General features: G+C 43.0%; 1 protein-coding gene across 1 annotated transcript in view; it reads right to left on the bottom strand.

Moving 5' to 3' along the window:
• The window catches only part of ATP8B4 (ATPase phospholipid transporting 8B4 (putative)), a 932005-nt gene that overhangs the window by 45116 nt on the left and 873676 nt on the right, over positions 1–13213 (bottom strand). Inside the window, 1 exon segment of the mRNA XM_053717452.1 lies at positions 8072–8317. Within this exon segment, the coding sequence (XP_053573427.1) occupies positions 8072–8317 (246 nt within the window).

Below are 13213 nucleotides of genomic sequence, written 5' to 3'. Positions count from 1 at the left end.
AAAACAAAGAAGATGTTTGACGAAAATCCTTAGTTGCCTGAAAATAAAAATTTTAAGGCACGAACTACATCCAAGTTATGTAGCAGACGCTCCTTCTTAGAAGAAGGGTTAGGACATAATGAAGGAACCACAATTTCCTGATTAATATTCTTGTTAGAAACAACCTTAGGAAGAAAACCTAGTTTGGTACGTAACACCACCTTATCAGCATGGAAAATAAGATAAGGTGGATCACATTGTAAAGCCGAAAGCTCAGAAACTCTGCGAGCAGAAGAAATAGCAACCAAAAATAAAACTTTCCAGATAATAACTTAATATCAATGGAATGCATAGGTTCAAACGGAATCCCTTGAAGAACTTTAAGAACTAATTCAAACTCCACAGAGGAGCAATTGATCTAAACACAGGCCTGATTCTAGTCAGAGCCTGACAAAAAGACTGAACATCTGGAACATCTGCCAGGACGTTTGTGAAGCAAAATGGACAAAGCAGAAATCTGTCCCTTTAAGGAACTTGCTGACAACCCTTTCTCCAAAACTTCTTGGAGAAAAGCCAAAATTCTCGGAATCCTAACTCTACTGCATGAATAGCTCTTGGATTCGCACTAATAGAGATATTTACACCATATCTTATGGTAAATCTTTCTAGTAACAGGCTTATGTGCCTGAATCAAGGTATTAATGACCGAATCAGAGAACCCTCGCTTAGATAAAAATCAAGCATTCAATCTCCAAGCAGTCAGTTGCAGAGAAACCTAGATTCGGATGATGGAAGGGCCCCCTGAATGAGAAGGTCCTGCCTCAATGGAAGTTTCCACAGAGGCAGAGAGGGACATGTCCACCAGATCGGCATACCAAGTCCTGCGAGGCCACGCAGGAGCGATGAGAATCAATGATGCCCTCTCCCTGTTTGATCCGAGCAATCACCCGGGAAAGAAGAGCAAACGGCGGGAACACATAAGCTAGGTTTAAACGGACCAAGGCACTGCCAAGGCATCTATCAGTTCGGCCTGAGGATCCCTGGACCTGGATCCGTACCTTGGAAGCTTGGGCATTCTGTCAAGATGCCATCAGATCCAATTCCGGTCTGCCCCACCTGAGAATCAGGGTGGCAAATACCTCCGGATGAAGTTCCCATTCCCCCGGATGAAACGTCTGTCTGCTCAAAAAATCCGCTTCCCAGTTGTCCACTCCTGGAATGTAAATTGCTGACAGATAACAAGAGTGAGCCTCCGCCCACCAAATTATCTTGGATACTTCTGTCATCGCCAAGGAACTCCTTGTTCCTCCCTGATAATTGATGGTAAGTCACAGTCGTGATGTTGTCTGACTGAAATCGGATGAACTTGTGCCGAGGCCAATTGAGGCCAAGCTTGAAGCGCATTGAATATTGCTCTCAACTCCAGGATATTTAGTGGAAGTAGAGAATCCGCTCGAGTCCACATCCCTGAGTCTTCAGGGAATTCTAGACTGCCCCCCATCCAAGGAGGCTGGCATCCGTTGTCACTATCACCCATGAAGGTCTGCGGAAACACGTCCCTGGGAGGAGATGAGCCGGCGGACAACCGACCAAAGAAGAGAGTTTCTTGTCTCCTGATCCAGATCTATCTGGGAGAGACAAATTTGCATAATCTCAAATTCCACTGTCTGAGCATGCTCATGTTGTAGAGGTCTTAGATGTAAACCGCTTGCAAACGGAATGATGTCCGTCTACTCCGATTACCTCCATACACTGAGCCACTGATTGGCCGAGGAGTGGAACGGAAGAGTTCGGCATGCCTCCAGAATCTTAAAGGGTCACTGTAAGTAAATATTTTCTATGCCTGTTACTAACTACCCCATATAAGCGTTTTATCAATAGCATTTCATTAACATATCTCTACCGGTATATCAGAAATGCTTGGCTGCAAAATTGAATTGTTTTCCAAACCCACTCCGTAGGTTATGCCTTTGCTCTGGACCAATCCGTTTACATAACTAGGTTTCAAAATGGGCGCTTAAACACAGAAGTTATTGATTTAAGTATTTTGAACATGCAGTGCTGAAAAATAGTGGGCAGGATAACGTGACATCATCAGCGAATAAAAGATATAACTTTTGAAACGTTATGAAACTTCGTTTTGGAGAAAATATAGGTCAGTAGGTTTGAATTACTGTTTATTAACTTTAATATGTTAGTTGTTTAGCTTAAAAATTATAACAGAAAGTAATCCTTTAACATTCTAACTTCCGTCAAAAAGATTTTCATGGATACGGAATCTATTAGAGTTCCCAGGAAAGGAACCTTTGTCTGTGGAATTAGTGAACTCTTTTCTAGATTCACCTTCCACCCATGAGTCCTTAGAAAGGACAGAACCATGTCGGTATGGGACTCTGTCAGTTGAAAAGAGAACGTCTGGATTAGAATATCGTCTAGATAAGGCGCCACTGCAATGCCCCGCGGTCTGAGGACCGCTAGCAAAGACCCTAGAACTTTCGTGAAGATCCTGGGAGCCGTGGCCAGCCCGAAGGGAAGAGCCACAAACTGAAAATTTTGTCCAGGAAGGCAAACCTTAGAAACTGGTGATGATCTCTGTGGATAGGAATGTGCAGATATGCATCCTTTAAGTCCACGGTAGTCATATATTGACCCTCCTGGATCAATGGAAGAATTGTCTGAATCGTTTCCATCTTGAAGGATGGAACTCTGAGAAATTTGTTTTAGTACTCTTGAGATCTAAAATGGGGTCTGAACGTTCCCTCTTTTTTGGGAACCCACGAAAAGATTTGAGTAAAAACCCCTGTCCCTGTTCCTGTATTGGAACGGACAAATTACTCCCATAGTAGAGAGGTCTTTTACACAACGTAAGAACGCCTCTCTTTTATCTGGTCTACAGACAAGTCGGAAAGAAGAAACCTTCCCTTGGAAAGGAATTTTTTAACTCCAGTTGGTACCCCTGGGACAACGATTTCTAGTGTCCAGGGATCCTGAACATCTCTTATCAAGCCTGGACAAAGAGAGAAAGTCCTGCCCCCTACTAGGTTCCGGTCCCAGACCGGAGGCCGTCCCTTCATGCTGTCTTGGGAGCAGCAGCGGGCTTCTTGGATTTTTTACTTTTGTTCCAAGCCTGATTGGGTTTCCAGACGGGCTTGGACTGTGCGAAGTTTCCTTCCTGTTTTAGCGGAAAGAGGAAGAAGAGACACCCTTAAATTTCAAAAGGAACGAAAAACAAAATTTATGCTTACCTGATAATTTTATTTCTCTTGTGGTGTATCCAGTCCACGGGTTCATCCATTACTTGTGGGATATTCTCTTCCCAACAGGAAGCTGCAAGAGGACACCCACAGCAGAGCTGTCTATATAGCTCCTCCCCTAACTGCCACCCCCAGTCATTCGACCGAAGATAAGCAAGAAAAAAAGGAGAAAACTATAGGTTGCAGTGGTGACTGTAGTTTAAAAAATAAAAAACACTGCCTTAAAATGACAGGGCGGGCGTGGACTGGATACACCACAAGAGAAATAAATTTATCAGGTAAGCATAAATTTGTTTTCTCTTGTAAGGGTGTATCCAGTCCACGGGTTCATCCATTACTTGTGGGATACCAATACCAAAGCTTTAGGACACGGATGAAGGGAGGGACAAGGCAGGAACTTAAACGGAAGGCACCACTGCCTGTAAGACCTTTCTTCTAAGTCACCACATCTCTCTTGATACTTCCTTTCTTGTCGAGAGCTGCAAGAGAATGACTGGGGGTGGCAGTTAGGGGAGGAGCTATATAGACAGCTCTGCTGTGGGTGTCCTCTTGCAGCTTCCTGTTGGGAAGGAGAATATCCCACAAGTAATGGATGAACCCATGGACTGGATACACCTTTACAAGAGAAATTACTCTGTCTCCTTTGTTTGGACGTCTTGTCCTGAGGGAGGAGATGACCCTTACCTCCCGTAATGTAAGAGATAATCTCTTTCAATTCAGGCCCAAATAAAGTCTTTCCTTTGAAAGGGATAGCTAATAGCTTAGAGGATATATCCGCAGACCAGGATTTCAACCATAAGGCTCTGCGTGCTACAATGGCCAAACCTGCATTCTTAGCCACCAACTTGGTAATCTGAAAGGCGGCGTCTGTAACAAAGGAATTGGCTAGCTTAAGGGCCTTGATTCTATCCAATATTTCCTCCAAAGGAGTCTCAGTTTTAAGAGACTCTTCTAGGGCATCAAACTAAAAGGCAGTCGCAGTTGTAACTGGTACAATGCAGGCTGTTGGTTGCAACAGAAACCCTTGGTGAACAAACAGCTTCTTTAGAAGACCCTCCAACTTTTCATCCATAGGGTCCTTGAAACCACAACTGTCCTCAATAGGAATAGTCGTACGCTTAGCTAGAGTAGAAATAGCTCCCTCCACCTTAGGAATCGTTTGCCAGACATCCCGAATGGTGTCAGGTAAAGGGTACATTTTCTTAAATATAGGGGAAGGAGAGAAAGGTATACCTGGCTTTTCCCATTCCTTGTTAATAATTTCCGAAATTCTTTTGGGAATCGGAAAAACATCAGCGTAAGTAGGAACTTCCAAATATCTGTCCATCTTACACACTTTCTCTGGAGGGACCACAATAGAGTCACAGTCGTCCAGAGTTAACAAAACCTCCCGCAATAACAGACGAAGGTGTTCAAGCTTAAATCTGAAGGACATCACGTCCGAATCTGTTTTGGGTAATGCACTACCTGAGTCAGACAGTTCTCCTTCTGATAAAATCTCCCTACCCCCCCCCCCCCCTTCAGAGTCATGGGAGGGAAGATCGGAGATCGCCATCAAGGAATCAGAAGTCGCCTGAACTACATGGGTCTCTATTCTACTACGTTTACCCTGTAGTACTGGCAACTTAGATAACACCTCTCTAAGGGTTGAGGACATAACTGTAGTCATATCCTGCAGAGTGAATGATGCAGACACTGATGAAGAACATGGCGTCGCTTGTGTGGGCGCTATGGGCTGAGACGCTTGGGATTGAATTTTATCCTGAACCTCATCATCCTGAGTACAATCATTATCATCATCAGATAAGAAAATTTGTCCTTACCACTGTAAATGCCCAAGTTATACATGAGGGACAAAAGTGTAACAGGGGGTTCCACAATGGCATGTAAACACATAAGCATGCACTATGTTCATCCATCTTAATAAAGTGAAAAAATTCTATTGTAAAAATAAATATATTGAGTACTCTTGTCTTTAAGACTCAAATCACTATATGTCAGTCTTTTTATCTTTAAATGACATAAATATCCGTTTTCTTTTATTGCAAAGGAGAAGTTCTAAGATAAACTTCCTCTTACACCGTGTATTATGATTTTGAAATAATCCACAAATTATAAGGCATAGACTGTTCCTAATAATAAAAAACTTTTTCACCTTCGCCGCAGCTCTGCTGCGGCTCCTACCTGCACCTGTGACCGGACACTATAACCACTTACGTATCCGGAAAGAACAGGCTAGAAGGCTGAGACGATCGCACTATCACCAACCTGACTGCGCTATGAAAGCGCACAAACTCTAGCTCCGCCCCTCGTCCGGAGGGTGTAATGTAATAGGCTCTATTAAAATAAGCAACATCCGCCATTAACCAGAGATAAGAGTATTCATATGCACTCCGGAATAGGCATATAACAATAAACGTACAGATATCTGTTAAACCTTGTGTCTCCAGCCCCATAACAATGGCCCCCACACAACTCCCTAGCGCTTCAAGGCACACACACCTGAATGTCTAGAAAGCATAAACACAATAATCCCCAGTTTCTCCCTCTTTAATAAATTTAGTCAGAGAACTTGGCACCTTATGTCATGTTGTATATGTATACCAGCGCTTCTAGTTAATAAATCGCTAGAGTGTCTGGTTCTGTGCTGTAATTACATACAAATCCCCAGCATAGGGAAAATACAGTCCATCTGAGAGTCTGTTCTCCAGAATAAAAGAACTGCACTTACCTTTATGCCGAGTCTTCACAGTGTTAAGAGGTGCTCCATATCCTCCTGAGGTCCTGTGAAACAGAAAAAGTCTTAGTTAAGATTTTCTAACACTTTATACATCACGCAGCACAATCCTGGGAGGCACAGTGGAGACAAAAATCCACCAGTTCCCACAGTCTAAAAAGACTACTTGAAGCTGCTCTATAATAAAATAGTACACTTTGGCACCATTTAAAAACTAAAAATTCTTGATTGAAGAATCTAAACTAAACACCTCACTTTACCTCTTCCTATCACTACCACCGGCAAAGAGATTGACTGGGGGGGGAGGGAAGGGAGGGGCTATATATGCAGCTCTGCTGTGGAGCTCTTTGCCACTTCCTGCTGACCAGGAGGCGATATCCCACAAGTAAGGATGAAATCTGTGGACTCGTCATATCGTAAAAGAAACAAATTTATCAGGTAAGCATACATTTCCTTTTTATTTATTTTATTTTGCTGTAGTGTAGTGGTGCCTCCCTGTGATTGCAATTGTAGGCCCCCACCCTAAAAAATGTTTGTAGTGTAGTGTCTGTTCCCTCCCTCTCCTTTCCATACTTTATTTTCTGCTGCATAGGGCCCCTCCCTCTCCCTCCACCTCTTTGCTGCTCCCTCTTTCCACCCCGCACCTCCCATCGGCACTGAAGGAGATCATTACAGACATTGAAACAGACTGTGTCATTGTCTGTAACGATATGGCATTCTGCACTCATTTGGTAACAGAACACTGATCGTGCTCCATTACCTTATGAGGAAAGATTGCCTGCAGCTCGGGAACAGCAGTCTCTTTACAACTAAGTCTGCTGGGGCTTTCTGAAGCTGCGATGTATATATACGATGGGCAATGTACCGCATGACGTATATGTATGTCAGATTGGGTCAAGGGGTTTAACAGAAGGGTTGTTACACAGGGGTTCTGGTAGACCTACACAGAAGCAAAACATACATGGGCAGCGCAGAGAAGTCAAGAAAAGCTAATTGATTCAATATTGATTAAGACTGCTTCATGCGTTTGAATGGAGGTATTTCTTATGTTAAACGGAGAGTATACACCAATTTTCATATAACTGCATGTAATAGACACTACTATAAGGAATAATATTCACAAATACTGATATAAAATTCCAGTATTAAACCGTTTAAAAACGTACTTAGAAGCTTCCAGTTTAGCGCTGTTTAAAAGGTTACTGGAACACTCACTGCAAACAGGAGCAAGCTGGAGTAGGTATACGTCGGTATTCTCCTAAAACACTTTGGCACCATTTAAAAACTAAAAATTCTTGATTGAAGAATCTAAACTAAACACCTCACTTTACCTCTTCCTATCACTAACACAGGCAAAGAGAATGACTGGGGGGGGGGAGGGAAGGGAGGGGCTATATATGCAGCTCTGCTGTGGAGCTCTTTGCCACTTCCTGCTGACCAGGAGGCGATATCCCACAAGTAAGGATGAAATCCGTGGACTCGTCATATCTTGTAAAAGAAATTAGTACCTAAACTGGGTCTGCCAGTACCTAAGATGGTGGTGAGGAGTGTGGGTGAACCCTTGCTAGCTAACAAATTAACCCCATTCAATGCCAGGAATTTAAGAATTATGGTGCACAGCTGCAAGGAGCGACCTTCTAATTACCAAAAAGCAATGGCAAAGCCATGTATATCTGCTACTTTTAAACAAAGGGGATCCCAGAGATGCTTTTACATCAATTTGTGTTATAATTGCACAAGCTGTATGTAAAAAATTTCAGTAAGAAAAGTTAAACATTTTTTTTACACAATTGCATTTGCAGGCAAAATTGTGACATGAAATATAGCAAAAGGGGCCTAGCTAAATACCTTGGGTTGTGTTTCTGTTTATATGGAGTAATAGCAAAAATACTAAAAATTCTTAGGTATTTTGGGCAAGTTTTTCTCTAGAATTATTAATAGTGAAGGGTTTAAACAGGGTGATCTTTAAAAGTATAAAATATCTACAATTCAAAAAAGGAAGTGTTGTAAAATGATTGGATGGAAAAAAACAACTAATATCCAATAAAAAAACACAGTGCCAGGAATATATAATGGCATAGTAAATATAATATATATATACCTGCACACTCACAACTATAACCAAACTTGTAGCAACAGTGACAGCAAAAGATTGATAGTCTGCAATGTGTTTCCCATCTTCACCAGCTGAGTTAAAAAATGCACCAAATGGTATAAAAAACAGGGCAAAAGAGGTGTAGATCCCATGGGCTATACAGATAAAAAATCTGCGCTTGTTGAAGAGTAGATTCAGCTGCCCAGGCTCATATAGCTTTGTGTAATCCATACAATTCTGCTCATTGACATCCTGAAAATAAAAAATATGGTTAAACATAAGCATTTTTTTCAGTTTATCTACAACACACTACACCTAAATGACCCTTACACAAAATTTCCAGCATCACCATGGGGGGCAGATAACCTAAGGAAACATTAAACTGCATTAAAGTAGCAAGTGTCCATGCTGGTAATCTCAGTTTATTTTAATCTCATGAAAACCTTTTGCTTTCATGTCAAACCACATTGTAATAATTTTACTGCCTATAGCAAACATCTCTTTAAATGTATTTTATTCCTCTTGAGGTATCCACAAAACATTTTTTTTGCAGCAGCAGCCATAACCATTTTCAAAATATTAGCATGCTGCAAAGTCCAGTCATAATAAAAAGCCTAGATTTGTTTGAAAAGCACTTTTTTATTCTTAAAGGTACATAAAACATTCCAATTTACTTCTATTATCTAATTTGCTTCATTCTTTAGATATCCTTTGTTGAAGAAATAGTAATGCACATGGGTAAGCCAATCACACGAGGCATCTGTGTGCAGCCACCAATCAGCAGCTACTGTGCCTATTTAGATATGCTTTTAAGCAAAGGATATCAAGAGAATGAGGCAAATTAGATAATAGAAGTAAATTGGAAAGTTGTTTAAAATTGCATGGTCTTTCTAAGCCATGAAAGAAAAAAACAGAATTTATGTTTACCTGATAAATTTCTTTCTCCTACGGTGTGTCCGGTCCACGGCTTCATCCTTACTTGTGGGATATTCTCTTCCCCTACAGGAAATGGCAAAGAGAGCACACAGCAAAAGCTGTCCATATAGCCCCCCCTCTGGCTCCGCCCCCCAGTCATTCGACCGACGGTTAGGAGAAAAAGGAGAAACTATAGGGTGCCGTGGTGACTGTAGTGTACAGAAATAAAAATTTTAAACCTGACTAAAAGCCAGGGCGGGCCGTGGACCGGACACACCGTAGGAGAAAGAAATTTATCAGGTAAACATAAATTCTGTTTTCTCCTACATTGGTGTGTCCGGTCCAGGGCTTCATCCTTACTTGTGGGAACCAATACCAAAGCTTTAGGGCACGGATGAAGGGAGGGAAGTCAGGTAACCTAAACGGAAGGCACCACAGCTTGCAAAACCTCTCTCCCAAAAACAGCCTCCGAAGAAGCATAAGTATCGAATTTGTAAAATTTGGCAAAAGTATGCAGAGAAGACCAAGTCGCTGCCTTACAGATCTGATCAACAGAAGCCTCATTCTTGAAGGCCCATGTGGAAGCCACAGCCCTAGTAGAGTGAGCTGTAATTCGTTCAGGAGGCTTCCGTCCGGCAGTCTCATAAGCCAATCGGATGATGCTTTTCAGCCAAAAGGAAAGAGAGGTAGCAGTAGCTTTCTGCCCTCTCCTCTTACCAGAATAAACGACAAACAATGATGATGTCTGCCTGAAATCCTTTGTTGCTTCTAAATAGAATTTTAAAGCACGGACCACATCTAGGTTGTGTAACAAACGTTCCTTCTTCGAAACTGGTTTCGGACACAACAGAGAAGGAACAACTATTTCCTGGTTAATATTCCTGTTGGAAACCACTTTTGGAAGAAAACCAGGCTTGGTACGTAAAACTACCTTATCTGTATGGAATACCAGATAGGGAGAAGTACACTGCAAAGCAGACAATTCAGAAACTCTTCTAGCAGAAGAAATAGCAACCAAAAACAGAACCTTCCAAGATAGTAACTTAATATCTATGGAATGTAAGGGTTCAAACGGAACCCCTTGAAGAACTGAAAGAACTAAGTTTAGACTCCATGGAGGAGTCATAGGTCTGTAGACAGGCTTGATTCTGACTAACGCCTGTACAAATGCCTGTACATCTGGCACGGCTGCCAGACGTTTGTGCAACAAAACAGACAGAGCAGATATCTGTCCTTTTAGACAACTAGCTGACAAGCCTTTATCCAAACTCTCTTGGAGAAAGGAAAGTATCCTAGGAATTTTAATTTTACTCCAAGAGAATCCCTTGGATTCGCACCAACGGATATATTTTTGCCATATCTTATGGTAAATTTTCCTAGTCACAGGTTTTCTGGCTTGAACCAGAGTATCTATAACTGAATCTGAAAACCCACGCTTAGATAGAATCAAGCGTTCAATTTCCAAGCAGTCAGTTGCAGAGAGACTAGATTTGGATGTTCGAATGGACCTTGTACTAGAAGATCCTGTCTCAAAGGTAGCTTCCATGGTGGAGCCGATGACATATTCACCAGGTCTGCATACCAAGTCCTGCGTGGCCATGCAGGAGCTATTAGAATCACCAAGGCCTTCTCCTGTTTGATCCTGGCTACAAGCCTGGGAAGGAGAGGGAACGGTGGAAACACATAAGCTAGATTGAACGACCAAGGTGCTACCAATGCATCCACTAGCGTCGCCTTGGGATCCCTGAATCTGGACCCGTAGCGAGGAACCTTGGAGTTCTGACGAGACGCCATCAGATCCATATCTGGAATGCCCCATAGTTGAGTTAACTGGGCAAAGACCTCCGGGTGGAGTTCCCACTCCCCCGGATGGAAAGTCTGACGACTCAAATAATCCGCCTCCCAGTTGTCTACTCCTGGGATGTGAATTGCAGATAGATGGCAGGAGTGATCCTCCGCCCATTTGATGATCTTGGATACCTCTCTCATCGCCAAGGAACTCGTTGTTCCCCCCTGATGATTGATGTACGCTACAGTCGTCATGTTGTCCGAATGAAATCTTATGAATCTGGCCTTCGCTAGTTGAGGCCAAGCCAGGAGCGCATTGAATATCGCTCTCAGTTCCAAAATGTTTATCGGGAGAAGAGACTCTTCCCGAGACCATAGACCCTGAGCTTTCAGGGAGTCCCAGACCGCTACCCAGCCTAAGAGACTGGCGTCGTTCGTGACAATGACCCACTCTGGTCTGCGGAAACTCATTCCCTGAGACAGGTGATCCTGAGTCAACCACCAGCGGAGTGAGTCTCTGGTTACCTGGTCTACTTGAATCTGGGGAGACAAGTCTGCATAATCCCCATTCCACTGTTTGAGCATGCACAGTTGCAATGGTCATAGATGAATTCGAGCAAAAGGAACCACGTCCATTGCTGCAACCATTAATCCTATTACCTCCAGGCACTGAGCTATGGAAGGCTGAGGAATAGATTGAAGAACTTGACAAGCGTTTAGAAGCTTTAACTTTCTGACCTCTGTCAGAAAAATCTTAATTTCTACAGAATCTATTATTGTTCCCAGAAAAGGAACCCTTGTGGACGGGGACAGGGAACTCTTTTCTATGTTCACCTTCCTCCCGTGAGACCTGAGAAAGGCTACAACAATGTCTGTATGAGCCCTTGCTTTGGAAAGGGACGACGCTTGGATTAGAATGTCGTCTAAGTAAGGTGCTACAGCAATGCCCCTCGGCCTTAGAACCGCTAGAAGGGACCCTAGTACCTTTGTGAAAATTCTGGGAGCAGTGGCTAAACCGAATGGAAGAGCCACGAACTGGTAATGTTTGTCCAGAAAGGCGAACCTCAGGAACTGATGATGATGTTTGTGGATAGGAATATGCAGGTACGCATCCTTGAAATCCACGGTAGTCATATATTGACCCTCCTGGATTGTTGGTAAAATCGTATTGTTTAGAATTTTTAAATCCAGAATTGGTCTGAAAGTTCCCTCTTTTTTGTGTATCACTCTCATCTTTAATAGGTCTCCTACGCAATGTAAGAATGCCTGTCTCTTTATCTGGTCTGAAGATAAGCGAGACATGTGGAACCTTCCCCTTGGAGGAAGTTCTTTGAACTCTAGAAGATACCCCTGAGAGACTATTTCTAGTGCCCAGGGATCCGGAACATCTCTCGCCCAAGCCTGAGCAAAGAGAGAAAGTCTGCCCCCTACTAGATCCGGTCCCCGATCGGGGGCTACCCCTTCATGCTGTCTTGGTAGCAGCAGCAGGCTTCTTGGCCTGTTTACCCTTGTTCCAGCCTTGCAATGGTTTCCATGCTGGTTTAGGCTTAGAAGTGTTACCCTCTTGTCTAGAGGCTGCAGAGTTAGGAGCCGGTCCGTTCCTGAAATTGCGAAAGGAACGAAAATTAGACTTGTTCTTAGCCTTGAAAGGCCTATCCTGTGGGAGGGCATGGCCCTTTCCCCCAGTGATGTCTGAAATAATCTCCTTCAATTCTGGCCCGAAAAGGGTCTTACCTTTGAAAGGAATATTAAGCAATTTTGTTTTGGACGACACATCCGCCGACCAAGATTTTAGCCAAAGCGCCCTGCGCGCCACTATTGCAAAACCTGAATTTTTCGCCGCTAATTTTGCCAATTGAAAAGCGGCATCCAAAATAAAGGAATTAGCCAACTTTAGTGCATGAATTCTGTCCATGACTTCATCATATGGAGTCTCCTTTTGGAGCGAATTTTCTAGTTCCTCGAACCAAAAAGACGCTGCCGTGGTGACAGGAATAATGCACGAAATTGGTTGAAGAAGGAAACCTTGCTGAACAAATATCTTTTTAAGCAATCCTTCCAATTTTTTATCCATAGGATCTTTGAAAGCGCAACTGTCCTCAATAGGAATAGTTGTGCGCTTGGCTAACGTTGAAACTGCCCCCTCTACCTTAGGGACCGTTTGCCATGCGTCCCTTCTGGGGTCGACAATGGGGAACATTTTCTTAAATATAGGAGGTGGAACAAAGGGTACACCTGGCTTCTCCCACTCCTTAGTCACTATGTCCGCCACACTCTTGGGTATCGGAAAGGCATCAGCGTGCACAGGGACCTCTAAGAATTTGTCCATTTTGCACAGCTTCTCTGGAATCACCAAAGAGTCACAATCATCAAGAGTAGCTAGCACCTCCTTAAGCAGGGCGCGGAGATTTTCTAGCTTAAATTTAAATGCCACAATATCAGGTT

Source organism: Bombina bombina, chromosome 6 (assembly GCF_027579735.1).
Source record: "Bombina bombina isolate aBomBom1 chromosome 6, aBomBom1.pri, whole genome shotgun sequence".
Lineage (NCBI taxonomy): Eukaryota > Metazoa > Chordata > Amphibia > Anura > Bombinatoridae > Bombina > Bombina bombina.
The sequence above is the reverse complement of the archived record's forward strand: the minus strand, read 5'-3'. Positions and strand labels throughout refer to the sequence as shown.